This window comes from Sceloporus undulatus, chromosome 4, assembly GCF_019175285.1.
Source record: "Sceloporus undulatus isolate JIND9_A2432 ecotype Alabama chromosome 4, SceUnd_v1.1, whole genome shotgun sequence".
Classification (NCBI taxonomy): domain Eukaryota; kingdom Metazoa; phylum Chordata; class Lepidosauria; order Squamata; family Phrynosomatidae; genus Sceloporus; species Sceloporus undulatus.
Window position 1 is genome coordinate 30,268,964 of NC_056525.1, and position 20,141 is coordinate 30,289,104.

The window sequence follows — 20,141 nt, forward strand, 5'->3', positions numbered from 1 at the left end:
AAATTTGAGGACAGAAACACACCAACTAAAGAACCGTTACAGCTTTGCTTCTATGCCATCTTCATTCTTAAATCAAACAACAGAGTCTTGTGGTGCCTTAAGGAATTAACAAGTTTTTATTTGGCATAAACTTTTATGGAATCCAACTCATTTATCAGATGTAAATCAGATATAGGCCCTCAAGTGGACTGGAGTCCACAAAAGCTTAGGCCAGGCAAAACAATAGTACAGTATAGTGACATGGCTATTCCACCCCCCACCCCCCCCCATTTTTAGTTCTAATGGGGCTTTGAAACACTGGCCCGCCATAGAAATACCTAGTGTTATTGGATTATGTGCTCCTTGCAGCTCAGGGCATGGTTGGTAAAATTCTGTGCCCCTTACAGGTTCTTATTTGCACCATAGTCACTTGTGCCAAATATTAAGTGCTTGCAAGCACTTAATAAACAATGCCTAAGATTCCCTAGCACTGAGCCAGGGCAATTAAAGAGGTCTCAAACTGGATTATTTCTTTTGGAACCTGGAAGGCAGAACTTTGTATGTGGCATAGCCTGTCAAGTTAGCTTGATGCTCTCCAGTGTGGCAAAGTACAGTACCTGTTGCCAGTGTAAGATGTAACAACAATTCCTGTTAGCTTTTGTACGTGGAACAGAGGTGGTATACTCTTGCCTTGTACAAGGCAGCATAATATCTTGGCTCAGCCCCTGAGCAGAGGTTACATACAAGGCAGCTTCTGTTGCCAGCAAGTAATGGTTGCCAACATTTACTATACCTTTGTGTTCCCATAGTCACATTGCCATAATCACATTGCATGTTTTCTTCTGCCTTTAAGAGCCACTTGACAGGCAGAAATTCAACTTACTATGTAGTTTTCTTCTGCAGAGCTGCAATGATGGTGAAGATTTTACCTGGTCAAAGCTACACAACTGTGCTAGAGGAAAAGGTAGCAACCCTAAATGTGTATCTAGGAGGGCTTAGGAATGTTTTAAACTTGGCTAGAGCAATCCCCGTCTCCCACTTTTAAGGATCTCACTCTACAAATAATGGAAAATTGTATGTTGATGGAAAATAGTGTGTTGAGAGTTAATTGACTAGGAGGGTTGTGGGAATAAAATCTAGAGAGGGCAGTGGCTGTGCAGATAGAGGCAGGTAAGAAGAAACACCTGCTGAAAACCCCGCTTCTGCACAACTATTCAAGAGGTAGGCGCCTTCTCCAGTCTTCATTTTGGCAACCTAATACTGAAAGTGAGAACCAGCATGGTGTAGTGGTTTGGGCAATGGACTAGGACTCTGGAAACCCACTGGGTGACCTTGGGGCAAGGTACACTCTCTCAGCCTCACAGGATGGCAATGGCAAATCCCTCTGAACAACTCTGGCCAAGGGTTGCATTAGAGTCGCCATAAGTCAGAAAAGACTTTAGAAGGCACACAACAAGAACAACAAACGTTTGCCTATGTGTGACTGTGCTGGCCAAACAGGTCCAAAACACATTACAGAAATAGTCCATTTTCAGACTGCTTTGACTGCTTTGGCTCAACAACAAACTTTATTACAGCCATTTGGCCAGCACAATTACAAAATTCCAATTTAAAACATAATTTTATACCACAGGTGACTTGGCTCAATGCTAGGGAATTCTGGGAACTGTAGTTTTGTGAGACATTGGGCTTTCTCTGTCAGAGAGCTCTAGTACCACAATAAACTATAATCCCCAGGATTCCCTGTCACTGAGCTAAGGCAGTTAAAGCAGTCTCAAACTGGATTATTTCTGCAGTGTGATTTGGAGCATAGTCCGTCTGTCCGTCTGTCCATCTGTCTCTTTCTTTCTTTCTTTCTTTCTTTCTTTCTAATGGAGAAAACTGCATGACCAGGAAAAGGGTGCCATGGTCCTGTTCTGAAGGGAAGCGCTGCTTCCTGAACTGTAGCTGAGCTTCGGAATCGGGATTCATACTTGCTTGAAAGTACAGGTGGTGAATTTGACTTGAGGCTGCATCCACACTGCAGAAATAATCCAGTTTGACACTGCTTTAAATGCCATGGCTCCATGCTATGGAGTTCTGGGAATGGTAATTTTGTGAGACATTGAGCCTTCTCTGCCAGAGAGCTCTGGCACCACAAGCAACTACATTTCCCAGAAATGTCATAGCACTGAGCCATAGCAGTTAAAGCAGTGTCAGACACTGTTTTTTCTTCTCTGCAGTGTGGATGCAGCCTGAAAAAGCTAAATATCTCACAAAACTAGAAATCCCAGAATCCCATAATACTGAGCCATGGTAGTTAAAGCGGTGCCAAACTGGGTTATTTCTCCAGTGTGGATGCAGCCAAAGGAGGCAAACCTGGGGGGCAGTTTAAGACCCCAAAGATGAAATAAGAGAGGAGAAAAGACCCACTACTTGGAAGCAAGCAGAGCCAGGGCAACCAGATGTTGTTGTTGTTACTATTATTATTTAGCTTTGTTTATAAAGTGCTCTAAATTTACATGGCGCTGTATATACAATCAATTAAAACAAACCTGCCCATGGCATACATTCTATGAAAATATGTGGAGAGATCTGGTAGCACCTTTGAGACTCACTGAAAGACATATACCTGGCTTCCACTCCTCCAAATGCATCTGAGGAGGCAGACTGAAGCCTAGCAAAGCTCATGCTGCCAATTTCTTTCTCTCAGCGAGTCTGAAAGGTACTACAAGATCTCTCTGCGTACTGAGTCTACAGACTAACATGGTTATATCTTTGAATTCTATGAAAACAGTTAAACATAATAGACATTAATACATCTGAATATTCAAACAGTAAAACACGGGCGTCCTCCTTTTGCAGGACGCGTCCTACTTTTCAGCCTTCTGCCCGGGAGGAATTCCACCAGGCCTCCCATTCTGAAAGTAGCTGAAAAGCATGTATTAATATTTATGTGTTTGTAGCTTTTCTTCCCCCCCTAATATTTTTTTTATTCAAGCTTTCTTTATTTGTAATCAACTCCTCCATTTTGCCTGGATGTCCTCCATTTTGCAGGCGCTTGTCCTCCATTGTGGTGAGGAGGACACAGGGAGGGGGGAATCTCGACGTTGCAGAGGAGGAGTGACTGGGAACTGCTTTGTATGGAGTCTCCTGAAGAGGGCCAGCAGGAGGGGCTTCTGCAGTGGCGCATCAGGCAGAGAGAGGAGCCCGGAGAAGAGAGGCGCAGGTGCGGGCTGCGAGTTCGAGGCTGCTCCGCTCCTCTGCAAGCGTCCTAGCGCCCCGGGCTGCTTTGTGCCCGAGGCGTATTCACTTACTTGCTAGAGAACTAGAACTCCAGGCCTAGTGCCCGCTTCCCCTCTGGATCCTGGGTTCCACCGGCCAGGAGACACTTTTAGTTGCTTCCCCCTCGCCTCCCTTCCCAGCTGCAGCACCGCAAGGGACCTCTAGCCACCTACAGGGAGAAGGCCATAGAGAAACACTGGGGAATACTCGCCCATAGGGATATATTGGGAATTACTTGCCCATAGGGAAGTATAGGAAAACACTTGTCCCGTGTTTCCCTATGGGCAAGTATTCTCCAATGTTTCATTATGGGCAGGCATTCCCCAGTGATTCCCTATAGGCAAGTGTTCTCCAATGTTTATGTGTTCTGTAACTGTTCATGTAATTGTTTATGAATGTTTGTAAACCGCTTTGATCTGTTGGAAAGGCAGTATATGAATAAAATTTATTATTGTTGTTGTTGTTGTTGTTGTTGTTGTTTCATTAATAAGACCCTTGCGGTCTCTTCCAACTCTATAATTCTATGATTCTATGATTATGGGCAAGTATTCCCCAATGATTTCCTATGGGCAAGAATGGTTTCCCTATGGGCAAGTACTGTCATTTGTGTTAGTACGTCCTGAAGTTAGAATGATAGTGTTGGAAGAGACCGCAAGGGCCATCCAGTCCAACCCCATTCTGCCATGCAGGAACTCACAACCAAAGCACCCCCAACAGATGGCCATCCTGCCTCTGTTTAAAGACCCCCCCCCCCCAAAAAAAAGAGACTCCATCACTTTCTGATGCTGCATGTTCCACTGTCAAGCAGCTATTACTTTCAGGAAATTCCTCCTAATGTTGAGGTGGAATCTCTTTTCCTGTAGTTTGAATCCTTTCTTCCAGACTCTATTCTCTGGAGCAGCAGAAAACAAGCTTGCTCCATCCTCAATATGTAAAATGATGCAGTGGCTTAGTGGCTGAGATGCCAATTCTGACAACTGGAAGGTTGGCAGTTCGAGGTCTGAGTGCTGTATGATGGGGTGATCTCCCATTACTAGTCCCAGCTTTTGCCAACCTAGCAGTTTGAAAGCAGGCAAATGCAAATAGAAAAATAAGTACCACTTTGGTGGGAAGGTAACAGTGTTTGGTGCAGTCATGCTGGCCACATGACCACCAGAACAGTCCTAAGGCAATGATGGCTCTTTGACCTAGCAAAGGAGATGAACACAGCCTCTACAGTTGGTTATGACTAGACATTCATGCCAAGCAACTACCTTTGTCTTATATCACCTCTCAGCTTTTTCCTTCAGGCTAAACATACCCAGCTCCCTAAGTCTCTCCTCATAATGCATGGTTTCCAGGCCCTTCACCATTTTTGTCACGCTCCTTTGGACATGCTCCAGTTTCTCCACATCCTTTTTAAATTCTGGTGCCCAGAACTGGACACAATATTCCAGGTGGGGCCTGACTAAAGAAGAATAGGATGGCACTTAGTCTATGAAAGCTCATGCTGCCAACTTCTTTGTTTCAGTTAGTCACAAAGGTCTCTTTTCATACTGATTCTACACACTAACATGGCTATATCTTTGAATTCCCTAGACACTATACTTCTGTTGATGCAGCCTAGAAATGCATTGGCTTCTTAAGCTGATGCATCTCACTATTGGCTCATGTTTAACTTGTGATCTGCTAGGACTCCCTAGATCCGTTTCACACGTTATTGCCCTGCATCCCAAATTCTCCCTCCCATGAAAATTTCCTTCAGTTTCCAATTTTGTAACATGCCATAGAGTAAGATGCTAAAAACTACTGAAACCTAGAACATTTTAAATTTGCTCTCAAAGGAAAGGCCCAACGCCATCGGCCTGAGGAAGAAGGCCCTCCCTCCTTGTCAACTGTCATCTTCTGGCCTGGAGGGAGTGAAAAGACAAGCCTAATGCCATTGGGCCCGGCTTTGATTAAGAAGAAGAGCCTTCCCTACTTTCCAACTGTCATCTTCTGGCCTGGAGGGAGTGAAAAGACAGGCCTAATGCCATTGGGCCCAGCTTTGATTAAGAAGAAGAGCCCTCCCTCCTTGCCAACTGTCATCTTCTGGCCTGGAGGGAGTGAAAATAGAGGCTTAATGCCATTGGGCCTGGCTTCGATTAAGAAGAAGAGCCCTCCCTCCAGTCCATCTACCTTGGTCCAGGCCACATAGGGAGTGAAGAAGTGATCCCCCTTTCCCCCAACATTCCCTTCTCCTTTTGTGTCATGTCTTTTTAGATTGTAAGCCTGAGAGCAGGGAACTGTCTAATTAAAATAATAAGTGTAAGCCGCTCTGAGAGCCTTTAGGGCTGAAGGGCAGAGTATAAATACTGTAAATAAATAAATAAATTCTCATTTCTATTGTATTTTTCTCTTCTCCTGCCTGTTGTCTTTGGATGTCGTTGTATGCCTTCAAGTGGTTTCTGACTTATGGGGACCCTGAGTTGAACCTTAGCCACCTTGAATATCATTTTGGGAGAAATGTGGGATATAAATCCCATAAATAAATAAATAAATAAATAAAATGGGATTTTCTTGGCAATTTTCTTCAGAGAGGGGTTTGCTATTGCCATCTGGGGCTGAGAGAGTGTTACTTGAACAAACCCTGCAGGGATCTGAACCCAAGTCTCAAGTCATAGTCCAGTCTTCAAATCACTATGGTCCAAAACACACTTCTGAAATAAACCAGCTTGAGACCATTTTAACTGTCATGGCTCATTGATAGGGAATTCTGACAACTGTTGTTTTGTGAGACATTTAGCCTTCTCTGTCAGAGAGCTCTAGTGCCACAATAAATCACAATTCCCAGGATTATTTTTGAAGTTTGTTTTGGACCTATGCCACTCTGGATTTTTAAATTGTACTTCTGAATGTTCAAGTGCAATTTGGGAACTGAAGGAAAAATTAATAGGGGGTAGAATTCTAACTTGAACAACATTTTAATTTTGCCTCCCCCATGTGTATTCCTGGGATGCAAATGATCAGCATCTGAAACACAAATATCTCCATCCCTTAACCCAATCAATATTTGAAACACATGAAACTGCCATAAATTAATAAGTATATTTCCTAGTCTCACCGAATTCAATGGTATTTGTTTCTAAATGAAAACACTGGTGGCACTGCTTCATGTTTCTGCACTGCATGCTTGATCTCACTTTTAATCCTACCTTCCTGGTATTACAGACAGTTTCAAAGCAGCACCTTTGTGGGCAAAGCCAATCCACTGTAACACTTTTCTTATCGGCAAACTTTGTGTACTTTTAATCTCTTAATGTTCAGCCAAAGTCCACTCACTCCCATTTCTTCCTTTCTTTATGCAAAGGGCCCATGCGTTGAAAATGTTGCTGCTCCTGTTTTGTCTCATGGCTGCAGGTAAAAAACTTTCCTTCTTCCTCTTTCGCTTTGTGGAATGGCTGCCACCCAGAGCTGAGGACACAGAAACATCAGATGTCCGCTCCAAGCTTGCAGTTTTGCCTAGACCTCTGATAAAGGGAACAGTAAACTTTAATTGTATATTAAAACTGGAGTCATCATTCTCTTTTGTGCCTGAAAAGGTATATTCTTAGGAACTGTAAGAAGCCACCTCTGGAGTATTGTGCTCTGTTGCTGAGCACAGTATTTTAAAGGATGCCGACGAACCAAGAGTGCATACAATCCTGCATTTCTTTTTACGTCAGATGAGTTGCAATCATCCCAACAAGTAACTGCAAGGCAGATGAATTTCCTGCCCTGAGAGGTGGTTTCTCTTTGTGTCTTTGCATAAGTAAGATTGTTTTGGGTTTGTCTTCCTCCAATCAGAAGACAAGCCTAGAAGAATTTATCAAATAGAAGCACAGTGCTGGAGAAAGTGGTCTTCTGATGCTTGCTAATTTAGATTCAGAATTTTAGTTTTAGGGCTAGCCCTGGTATTAGAGGATACCACCTCAGGTATCTGTCAGTAGAGGGCAGTAGCAACCCACTGTCATTTTTCTTGACCCAGGAATCTTAGAAGCAACTCCCTCTAGTCTAAACTTTATTTTGCAACCTCTTCATAAAGTACAGTTGGCCCTCTGTATCCATGGATTCTTTATCTACAGATTCAAGCATCCACAGCTTGAAAAGATTATATATATTTTCCAAAAAGCAAACCTTGATTGTGCCATTTTGTATAAGGTACACGATTGTATGTAATGGGACTTGAGCATCCATGGATTTTGGTATCCCCAGGGGGTCCTGGAATGACACCCCAGCAGATACCAAGGGCCTATTATACATCATCCCAGATTTCTACCCCTATAGGGTTTCATGCTTAATTTATGGTAAGTTATGTCTTGAGTCCAAAGCGGTTTATATATCTGTGTACTCCCATCATTTTAAAAACAGGAGAAAGGGCATGGATGCAATTTAAAATCTCTTTACCTTCAGATTTAGCCATATCTTACTAGTTTGAGCACTCAGATAAGGGGAAAAAACACATCTCAGTAGCTTGCAAATTGAACAGGAAAATATTTTTAGACCCCTCTGCTTGTACATGAGTAGGATGTTCAGAAACCGTCAGAGTGGCTTGTTCGTGCACATGTTGGGCACAATCTAACCATCATGAAGTACTTTTTGTTTGTTTTTGTTTTTAGCATATTAGTATATTATTTTAATATTTTATTATTTCAGCATTTTTGGTGGGGTGTTTTATGTTCATTTTTTATTATATATGTTCTGCTGTACTGTACCACCCTTTGTGAAAGGGCATTATAAATGAACGTTGTTGTTGTTGTTACCACCTTAAAATCTCATTTGAGTGGGAAATATTTCAGACCATGATTAACTCTTCCATGGACTGGTAGGGCAGGGCAGGCTTAAGCATGTTTACTCATTGAGTTCAATGGGATTTAGTCCCACCTAACTGAGTATAAGCCACTTAATTTGGCTGAGTGGTATCATTTGAATGAAATGGTAATAAAGCCACTTCATTTGGCTGAATTGCATTTGGCAGCCATTTGTGCACTCAAGCACCCACTGATCATTTACAGTGCTCCCATTACAATTTTGCTCTTGTCCAATAAAGAAGGCAACTTGACAACATTGTCTAATTTATTCTAAAAGCTGTTGGTCATGGTGATCCTGTGGTTGCTATTGTTATGATTATTATGATGTTTTATTTGTAGATGCCTTGGAGGTGAAGATTAGCCCTTCCCCAGTAATAGGTCTGGTATACAAGGATGTTGTACTTCACTGTAACTTCACTGTTTGGGAAAGTGTCGAAAAGGAAGATGTGGCTGTGAAGTGGACCATGAAAAAAGTGGTGTCTGGAGAAGACAAACCAGTGTTTCAGTTCGATGGGAATCATACAAAATGTTACCGACAAGGTTCATTAGTGAATCCTGAGCTACTGCCCTACGGCATCGCATCACTCACTCTGTCCAATGTGACATTGATGGATGAAGGGATTTATACATGCACCGTTTTAGTAATGCCACAGTATGGAAATGGGAAGATTCAACTTAAAGTCAGAGGTATGGTTGCTTTTGAAGTCATCAGAGCAAAAAAAAAGTGGAAATTGTCAAGGTCAATAAAGTTGCCATTTAGAATGTTACAGACTGAAAAATTTAGGGTTCTACCCACTCATGCCCTTTTGTAAGATACTGTTTTTATCATAATATTGTTAATGTTCCTTGCCCATCATAATAATTATCATCACCATCATCGTCACCACTACCTCCACCACCATTAACATCATCCTTATCAGGCTGTTTTGAGTTTTCCCTTGGGGCTTCCTTTCCTTTCCCTAACCTTTGGGTCTCTTTGAGCCAACAATTATTTCCTTGTGAATGGATGGCACTGTTTTGATTACACAAGGACCAACACATATTCCTGAACACTGTTGATAGAGGGAACACATGGAGGCATGCAACAAAATGTTGCAGTATAACCTTCCTGTGTGGGTAGGAAAGAGTAGAAAAACATTATGTTATGCTTATATCTTGATGACAATTGGCTACAAAATTGAGGTTCCTGTAATAACAGCTAAAATGCAGGCATCACTTTAACATGGAAACTTTGTTCCACTTCCCACCACTTCAGAGGTTTAAAATTTGTGGTCTTCCAATTGTTGGACAGCAACACCCTTGTAAGCATAGCCCATGGTAGGAGAGAGCTTTAGTCCAACAACATCTGAAGGGCAATAGATGCCCATACCTGCTCCAACTTTATTGAAATATAAAATGTCTTTGTAGTGGACAGTTGCTCAATGTACAGGACTCTTCCACAAATGAAGACTTGTCACCTGGTGATATGGGTGGTGGTTATGGTTCAAAGTTTTCAAGTTTTTGTTTAAATGTAATATCCCTTTTATATGTTAGTGATGAATTATTCCCAAATGCATAACTTAGAAAATTTACTTTTTTGAATTACAACTCCTAGAATTCTCTAGTCAGCAAGGGTATAGCCATGATGGATGGGGATTCTGGGAGTTACAGTCCATCAGCTTTATATATGTTCTTGGACAGTAAATGAAGCACATCAGTCAGTCCTATTGCAGTCCTAGACTCTTCACAACAGCTAGGAGCTGTTTGCACAGAGAGATCTTGAAATTTGTCCTTGAATGAGTAAGGAGAATGCTGCTCATGTAACCAAGCATTATGCAACCTTTGTGCCCCAATAGGATTCAGGTCCTCAAATATAACTTTTTCAAAATTGGCCAAAATGACTTCTCTCTAATAATCATCTGTCTTTCCATCTCAGCCCAGCCTGCAGTTCATTTGTCCCCCCATAGTGTACTAACTGCAGCTGAAGGAGAGAAGACATTTTCTTGTGATGTCCGCAGCTTCTACCCTCAAACCATTAATGTCTCTTGGCTGATCCAAAAGCATGGCAGTGTATATGAGACACCATTATCTTCAGATATATGCACTGGAATCCCATCTTCACATGGCTTTGATGGTTTGTTCACTGTGTTGAGTCGTGTAACCCAAATGGTGAATGTGAGCAACAGTGGCTCCTTGTACATCTGTGAGGTGCAACATGAGTCCCTGAAGAAACCACTGAGGAAGACTACAACATTATTGGTCACAGGTAAGCAACTACAAATCTATTTCTTTAGACCAATTTTGGTCTGGGGCGCTCTCTAGACGGGACCTATGGGGCGCCGTCATCACAGGTGAGGGGCAGCACTTTCAGACGCCCCTTGCCCCTCGCACATGATGAGGGCATCAAAATGGCGGTGCCCTGTACATACGGGCGCCACCATTTTGATGTGACGGACACCTAGCATCTGCACGTCTCGGCACCTTGTGACACCGCAAGGGTGCCATTGGTGCCTTGTGGCATCAAAACCACACCAGAAAAAGAAGCCGCTTTTTGTGGCTTCTTTTTGCTGTGCAAGGAAGCCGCACGGTTTGTCCGCTGCAGCTCCCTCACGCAGCAAACTAGGACGGCGGGAGACTGCCCTTTTGGGTAGTCTGTATCCCACCTTTGTTTTGAGTCCATGTATGCTTTGATCCTGCTCTCAGAAGAAACTCATCACCCAAAAATGGGGCTAAAGAGAGAATAGGGCCCCGTAGAGATAGACCAAAATAAAACTGTTTTGAGTCACTTTGAAGGTATGCTGTTTAAATTATGCATGCTTCCTAAGAGGCCAGAAGTTGTGCCAAAGCTGCATTCCAGCTTAGGGGTGAGATGAATTTGTTGCATGGTGCGCACTCCCTGGCTGTGCCTTGTTTTAAAGTACTGTAGAATCATACTTCCAGGAGACTTCTAGAAAAAATGATTCTGTTAAAAAAAACAACCACACTGCCTGTGCACCTTGTTGTTATTGTTTTAGAAGGAGAGGGCAGCTTCATTTGCTGCCACTGCACTGGCATAATTTTGTGCTGCGTCAGCAAGTTCAGCAAAGATGGGAAAGGACAGCAGGGGTCAGAAAAAGACGCAGGGGGTCCAGTGTTGCCTGCCCCATATAAATACATCTGTTCAAAAGGAAAAACTTGCAAAATTATATATAAAGTATGTAAAAGTGATGTGATACTCTGTCTAAATAATCATGAGCAGCAGTACACATTGTTTTGGGGGCTGGAGCCAAGGGGATGTTTTGTGATTTATGTCCCAAGATCAGATTCTCCAGGACTATGGTATCCTATTTGTTTGTTTAAACAAATAGTTCTGCTGCTCTGATGCTGGAGAAAATAACAGGCTAGGCTAAGTGAAATTAAGCACATAATCTCCAAGAAAGGCAGTCCCAGTAAGTAGTCTGACTTGGAGGCTTGGCTGAAAAGGGGACTGAGTATATGTCAGAAAGAATACTTATTACAGCACTGATAATAATAAATTTATTTTTAGCGCCCCAAACTTATCATCAGGAAACAGGATTTATCATCGGAGTAGCTGTTGCTTGCATCGTTGTGACAGGTTTATGCAGCATATTTTTAACCTTATTTTATCAAGAACGGCTTGCAAAAGGTAAATCTCAAAAAAGCAAAACAAACCCTGATATAAAATACTTCAATGGGGAGGTCACCCACAGTAACTACATTCATTCATTATCTACAAAGTGGGATCAGGAAGAGGACTTCAAAAGGGTATAATATGTATTTGTTACCTGAACATAGAACAAAACACTTACACTGTTACCTATAAGTAGCTACCTTTTGGTAACAAGGCTATAACAAGTCCCATTTTGAAAAGAATGTGAGAAGTAATAACTTGATACTTTCTTGATGTGTCAAGTAACAGTTTCTAGTTATTTTTAATGTTACTTTTAAGAGGTATTTTGATAGGACGTCAAGGTTTATGTCATTTTATCAATCCTAAACTTCCCCCCTAAAAAAGGAAGTAAATAAAAGGTGATGAACTGCACAATAAATTTAACAAGTTAACATCTTCAGACAATCATAAGGAGTAACAGAAAAGCCTTTCCCTTACTTTCATGTGTAATTTTAGAAAGCTATCTCATCTCCACTGTAGCCTTTTCTAAGCTAAAAAACCAAAAATATTGTGTCATTTCTCCATAGAGCATTTTCTGCAGCCCTGTATTGGCCTTTTTCTAGCAAACCAATGACCTTTTTGAAGTGCACTGACCAGAACTATACTCATTATTCTGGTTTCCATATACAAAGCCATTGTGGTGTATTGCAGTACCATAACAAAGAGTCTATAGACACCATTAAGTAACACACCTATTAGGACCCAGGTTTTGTGGATACTTCATTGAATACAGTATTCAGCATGTCTTACTATTTGTAGTTGGAAAACATAACACGATCTGTTTCCTGTGCCTGTGTTTCCAGACCCATCATACTGATGTTATAACATCTTTTGACTAGTGGACATGACTTCTCTGTTCTATTAATCATTCTACACTTTGCTGTTCTGTGAACCAGAGGAAGTGTCCTACATCAGGGCAGGATGTTGCTTCATCTAAGCAAGTATTGCCCTCTATGACTTGGTAGCAGCTGTTCAGAGCCTTAGATAAAGGTGTTTCCCACCATTTTTTATCTGATCCTTAAAACCAACTCATGGCAGCTCATAGAATGGGGAGATACCATTGCTCAGTAATAAAACACAACACTTTGTGTGGAGAATGTCCTAGGTTCAATCTCTGGCCTCTCTAGTATTTTTCTTTCTCTTACTTTAGCAGCAGTTCAGGCTGGAACCAAATTCTGATTAATGCAAAGATCAGACTTATATGCAATATCAGCTAGCAAAGAAATTATATTAATATTCTGTAGGAGTTCCCCTTGTGTTTAAGAATACTTACTTCCTGCTAAGTGGTTTAGGACTCTGTCCAAGCTAGACAGTTATTGCTTTTTGATACCATTTTAATAGTCATGTCTGTATCCTATGGAATCCTGGGATTTGTAGTTTGGTGAAGTGCCCAGCATCCTCTCATAGAAAATTTTAGTCAAATTCCTTGAATTACATCAGAGAATTTTAAGTACCTTGTAGAGGACTGCATGTTAACTTCCTTCCTTCCTTCCTTTTAGCGGAGCCTCAGGTCTCCTCAATCGTTAAGCCAGATCTGATCCCAATTAATGAAAAAATCAGGCTGATATGCAACATCAATGGATTCAGACCCAAAAAAATCCAGGTGAAATGGTATCGGAAAAACACACATATGATTCCAACAGGAGATCCTGCAAGGGAAGATGTGGCCCTTTCTGATGCTAGAGAAGATATTACAAGCATGGCTAAGCAACCCTTGGAAGCCAATGGCCGATATTATAGCATTTCCTCCTGTCTAACCTACACACCTACTATAAAGGATGATGGGGAGGAATTTGAATGCAACATCCAGCACAGCACTCTCAAGAACCCAATACTGAGATCCACAATTGTTCATGTTACTGGTAAGTCTATTCAAATAATAATAATAATAATAATAATAATACCTGAGGGAACACCTCTTCCTACATAATCCGCCCTGCACTCTCAGAACATCTGGGAAGAATTTATTAGAACAATCAAAGATCAGATTAACAACAACTTCCCACATAATAATAATAGGAGCGCAAATTCTTTGTTTAAGATTGAGATTTCTTTTTTTAGACTACAGTTCCAAGAACCCCTTTGCCAGCATAGCTACTTCATGATGATCTGGAGCACACCCTTCAACATATCACAGATAAAAAAAAGGGACATGTGTGGCCACACAATATCAGAATGTTGTCAGGATGGCCAAAGTTACTAATGAGGAAAATCAAATCTAGGAGAGACTATACACCTTTACTTTTGCCTGAGCCTGTGGGGAAAGGCAAGGCTGTGCCCCCTCCTCTCCCTGTTGCTGAGTTGATTGAGTGGAAACTGCTCTTGGACTTTGAACTCAGTTTACGCTATCTGAAGTAAGCTGATGACAAAGGAGAAAAGTAGGAGAAGGAGAGAGAAACTGGGATATTTTAAAAGAAACTGAAAAAGTGGAATGGCAGAAGGGACTATTACTACTGAATCAGAACAGTTGGGAGGACATGTGAATAGGGGAGCATTAATCAACCTTGGCTCCTTATGCTGTTTTGGCCTACAAGTCCTGAAGTGGGAAATCAGCCCTATTAATTTCTGCTAGACTGAGATTTAGGTTTTATAATGTTTTAATAATTTTATATAATATTATAATATTTGCATGTTGGACCTGAAAGTTGCAGTACAGAATGCTTACTCATTTCTTACTCATCTATTTTCTCCATTCTATCATCAACACATAGTCAGCATTCCATGACTATGGGGACACACTATAGCACCCCCCAATATTAGGGTTTTTATCTCCAGATAATTTTTACATCTGTTTCTGTCATTGTTGGCCATTGAACATGCCAGGTTGGGCTGATGGGAATTGTAGACTAAAACATCTGCAGTGACCCAAGTTGGGAAATTATGACATTCTGCCAGTGTAATGTCTGAAAAGATAGAATGAAATCCTTTCCCATTTGATTTCTCTTTGGCAGCTCGCCCAGCAAGTAATTACATCTTCAGTTCACCTCAGCTCCCTGTCCAGGGAGAGAAGCTCATTCTGACCTGTGTTGTGGAGAAATTTTATCCAAAGGACATTGCTTTGGTTTGGTTTCGAAATGGACAGCCAGTTGAAGAGGTGACACAGTTTGGACCATTCCCCTGTGAAAGTGACTTTTACAGCGTGTGGAGCCAGACAGAGTTTACCCTGACCAAAGACAAGGAAGGAGCCATTTATACTTGTCAGATCCAACACAGCAGCTTTGGAAATGTAGAAGAACTCTCTTACGAACTAAATTTGCAAGGTAGGCTGTTCTCAAGCTCTTAAGAAATTTCACCAGTTTTTATTGAGCCATTCAACAGACCTCAGACTCAGCAAATCTAAATTCTCATTTTATTTTTTTGCTTTTGATTATATTGTAGGGTATATTTCCCCCCCCCCCCCAATTTTGTGCCCTCTATATGTATATAGATACAGAAATATGGTGGCTCCAGTGGTTAAGAAGCTGACTCTGTTGATTGCAAGATCGGCAAGTTGGCAGTTCGAGGCCTGGGTGCCACATGATGGTGCGAGCTCCCATCACTAGTCCCTACTTCTGCCAGCCTAGCAGTTCAAAAGCATGCAAATGCAAGAAGATAAGTAGGTACTACTCTGGTGGGAAGGTAAACACCATTCTGTGCAATCATGCTGGCCACATGATTACAGAGTAGTCTCTGACAATGCTGGCTCTTCAGCTTAGTAATGCAGATGAGCATCACCCCCCCATGACTGGACACGACTTGACAACCTTGTCAACGAGGAATACCTTTACCCTTATCTATATGTATCCTGGACTACAACTTCCAGAATTCTCCCATCTGAAGGTATCAGTTTGTGGAAGGCTGTTCTAGTGAAATTCTCATATCCAATATTTATAACTTTTGGGATGTAGGCTGCATGTGACTCACAGAAATTCCACATTTGGCCTATAAGCTTCCCAAGCTGTTATTTCTTGTCAACTATCGGAGGTAAGAGCACATAAAAATGATTTAAACTTGAAATGCCCTGCTCCAAAAGAATGTGCGCATAGATGGAAAACATGAAACTCTGCTGAGCTTGCAGGCTGGAAGGTTTTTGCACTAACAAAATTAAGCTTAAAGCCTGTACATTCTTGGACCCTTCCAATTAGCATATTCTTGCAATTTATCTCTTTGTTGGACTTCTGGGTGGATAAAGTAAAGGCATAAAAGGGAAGTTGGTGAAATTAGTTTATGATAAGGAGAAGGAAAATGAATATAAATATATTTTAAAAGTGAGAGTCAGCATGGTGTAGTGGTTTGAGCGTTGGACTAGGACTCTGGAGACCAGGGTTTGAATCCATACTTGACTATGGAAACCCACTGGGTGACTTTGGGCAAGTCAACCTTTCTCATCCCAGAGGAAGGCAAAGGCAAACTCCTTCTGAACATATCTTGCCATTACAACCTGTGATAAGGTCAGCGTACATTGGAAACAACTTGAAGGCACACAAAAACAACTTTAATAAGGCCATTGCACTGGAGCATACTGCTGAGTAGAGCTGAGTATTGTTTTGTATTTGTTGTTGTTTGTCATAAAGTCAGCTTCAGTGCATGCTTTTTTAATGTTTGGTGTGAAAATCTTCGAAATGGTAAGAATTAAATATGGCCCTGGGAGCCAGTGAGGTGTAATGTTGGAATGGTGGACTAGAACTCTGGGAAACCAGGATTCAAATCTCCGCTTGGCCATGGAAACGTATGGGGTGAAGGTAGGCAAGTCACACTTTTTCATTATCAGAGAAAGGCAATGGCAAACCTCCTCTGAACAAATGATGCCAAGAAAAGTCTGTGATAGGTTCATTTTAGGGTTGCCATAAGTTGGTAAAGACTTGAAGGCATACATCAACAACAAATATCTGCCCCTGCTAACTTTGTATTGCCTTCATCCCATCTATCCTTGGCCTTGCCCACTGTTTGAAATGCAACTTCTGCCACCTTTCCCAAGTTTACATGATGTATTGTGTCAGAACCATGCATGCTGCATGGATTCTGTCAGGGTTCTAAGTTTCTATGTTTCAGGTTTGTTTTTGTTTTGTTTTGCATTCATAATGTATTTTGCTAAGTTAATTATCCACACTAATTGCTTATTAGTGTGGATAATTACTTTGGGTTGGTTTTTTTTTTTTTTTTTTTTTGCTGGAGCTTATGGTAGTTGTGCAGGTTAGTTAAATGGGGGATGGGGTCAGTTGCAGCTGCCTGGAATAGTTATGGGAATGGTAGCTCTTCGTTTGTGTGTGGGATGTAGGCTGAGTAGAGTTGGTGATTGGTAGTAACAGAAAGGGGGGATGGTGAGAATGTCTAAAAGAGATAATGCCTGTGAGAAGGATGGCAAGGGGAGCTGGCTAACAGTGGGTGGGTAGTTCTGGCTTAGACACTGAATGGTGAATTTCTTACTATATATTCTCAATGAAGTTCTTTGCTGTTTCAACACATTGGACTCTGATACATAGAGGTTCTGAATTTGCACAAATCTGACAGTAAACACTGCCATTTTGAGGGACAAGTAATCTAACCAGTGATTTTGTTATCTTGTTATTTACCATCCTACAGGAACTCCTCCAGAAGTTTTCTGGATCACTGCAGATCCATCAATTCCTGTACCAGAAGAAGAGCTAAGGCTAAACTGCAGAATCAATAATTTTTCCCCTAACTTGATCAGTGTGAACTGGTTCAAAGATGAGGAGTTAATCCATGAGAGGATCTGCCACTCGGCTGCTGTAGTTGGCACCAATGGTTTGCTCTCCATGTGGAGTATGCTGAGGGTTACCCCCAAGCAAGGAGCAAAAAAGACTGTATACAAATGCAGGGTGGAACATGGAGCCCTGAAAGAATGCATAGAAAGATCATATATTTTGCAGTTGCCTAGTGTGTCCAGCCCACTTTGATAACATCTTTGAATGAATCCTTTTTATGCTGTGACAAACTAACTTGGCCAGCTCTTTGACAAGTTGAACAAACAAAACATGGGTATAAAAAAGGTATGCCCAAAGTGTGCTTTGATAAAGTGATGTGGATAGAAAGTGGTGAGGTAGGAGATTAAATGTGACCTGACCAGCATTCTGATTCGCTTTCCTTGTAGGATGAAAGGCAGCATACTTTGGCTTTTGGCCTAAGATCATCATCTGTAAAAATACCTCACAGGGTGGCAGGGAGATTAAATTTCTGCTTACAGTATGCTTTGAAGATGTTCATTTCTAATTACTAATATTAAGGTGAAGCTAGTGCAATGTAGCCTTTGGCTGCTCCTTTCAAGTAGTCAGAATGCTGGGACAAGAGTGTTCAGTTGCAGGAGGCCCCTGTCTGGGGGACCCCTGGGCTTGATACAGCAGGGGTCCCTCCATTCTGGGGGTTTGGAGGGACCCTATGGGATTTTGGTATCCATGGGGCGGTGTGTGTGTGTCTGGAACGGATTCCCCATAGATACCGAGGGCCCACTTTATTTGATATTTTAGTATGCAATTTGTTTTAATTATTGTAGTAATTTAATTCTGTTTTAATGTTCTATTTTGTATGCTTTTAATTTTCTGTTTTTTAAAATATTGTACACCACCATGAGTCCAGTCTTGGGAGCAGGTTGGGATGTAAATAAATATACTACTACCACTACTACTACTACTAAAAATAATAATAATTTTTACAGCCAGTAGAGATGTTATGACAGATGTAGGTCTTTATGCAGGAATCAGACCATTTTTCAGTCATTTTGATGAGATGGTTATTAATTTAGACTTCAATCCTGTGCACACTTACTTCGAAAAAATCTTCATTGAACTTAATGGGATGTGCTTCTATGAATGTGATGTGCTTCCACACATGGCTTTTAAACTAAATTGCATCCAGAAAAAAGTTGCTTTGGAAATACTTACCACATGCTGCCATCTCCAATCAGTAGTTGTTGTGTCACTGAAGTGTGGTTAGGACATCCCTTTTCATTGATGTGGGGGGTGGGGGGGGTGAGCTCAATGAGCTCACAATTGTGCTAGTTCCTGGTGCAAAATATTGCTGCCAGGTCAGCTGCAGTATTGGTGGTCGCATGGTGTCAGTTTCTCCTCCTCTCCCCCTTGCTCTTCCCAAGAAGCCTAATTAACTTTATTTTTTTCTTTTCTTTTCTTGATTTTTTAATTTTTTTAATTGCAGTAGCAGAGCTCTGGAATTATGTGAAAAGTGTAAAAAATAAATAAATTAATAAACCCCAAAGGGAGCATGTGGAAGAGAATGTAATGGTAGAAACAGCCCCAGTCTCACTATAGCAGTTAGAGCAATAATAGCTGCTCTAAAAAAAAAAAATACTGTTTCCATTTTTCTTTTTTTCTCTTTTTTTAATGGGACTTTATTGAACATACGAACATTACATACAGAATAAAATTAATATCTTTTAAAACCACAAACAAAGCATTATCACATGATCATTGTCTTCTTCCTTACAACAACTTGCTTAGGATAGCGCTTTCTACCTACTCTAATAACTCTAAATTCAAACAAGCTCTTAGTCAAATATACTAGTATTATACATAACCCCACCGCAGGACAAATAAAAGCAAAACATTCTATAATAAGCCTGATCTCTTACTCAGATCTAAATCCTTAATACCCCCACTAACCTAACAGATTATGGATACCTACATATACTATTCTATTACTTAGAAAACTTGGAATCCTATCCATTCCCTATATTTGTAAATATTTTATCCAAGGATCCCATTCTCTATAAAAAGCATCCAGAGTGTCCTCTCCCCTCAACTTAGTTAACTTATCCGTCTCATAAAATTCCATCCTTTTTAGCCGCCAGTCTTCCTTCGAGGGTATTTCTTCCGACTTCCACACCTTTGCAATCAATGCTCTTGCCGTAACAATCATATAAAATAAAATTTTCTCTTTGCCTTTTTCTTCTTTAATGTCCTCGGTAATGTTTAGAAGATACATTTTAGGATTCATTTTTCCTTTAAGTGTTATCATTTTCTTTATTTCATTATGTATTTCCTTCCAGAATTTGGCTATTTTAGGGCACCTCCACCAACAATGGAAGTAGGTGCCCACCTCCCTTTTACATTTCCAACAGATATTACTTTGCTTATACAATTTGGATAGCTTAAAGGGTGTCAGGTACCATCTAAACATTGATTTATAAACGTTTTCCTTAATCTTCGCACTAGGTGTTATCTTTAATCTTCCTTTTCAGACTTTTTCCCACTGTTCTAGTTGGATAGTTGCCTTCAAGTCTTTGGGCCATTTGATCATATAATGTTTAATTACCTCTGCTTCCAATTCAAAATTTCTAACTAATTCATAGAATTTTGCGATCCTCTTTTTTGGGTTCCGGATTATGTTTTCTAATTGACTTTCTGTTACCCCAATACCTTCCATTTTATTGTCCACCAAAAATCTCTCTTTAAATTGCCTATATGAAAACCAGTCACAACTATAACCTT

At 41.0% G+C, this 20,141-nt stretch overlaps 1 protein-coding gene and 1 gene segment (V, D, J or C); one reads left to right on the forward strand and one right to left on the reverse strand.

Annotated features, from left to right (window-relative positions):
• NCOA3 (nuclear receptor coactivator 3) overlaps nucleotides 1-20,141 on the reverse strand; it is a 1,019,275-nt gene that overhangs the window by 807,642 nt on the left and 191,492 nt on the right. The window lies entirely within an intron of this gene.
• LOC121929915 lies at nucleotides 97-18,772 on the forward strand. The segment is given in 8 exon segments: nucleotides 97-943; nucleotides 6,572-6,621; nucleotides 8,391-8,738; nucleotides 9,967-10,296; nucleotides 11,557-11,676; nucleotides 13,200-13,562; nucleotides 14,652-14,960; nucleotides 17,263-18,772. Coding segments are annotated over 7 exon segments (1,839 nt in total).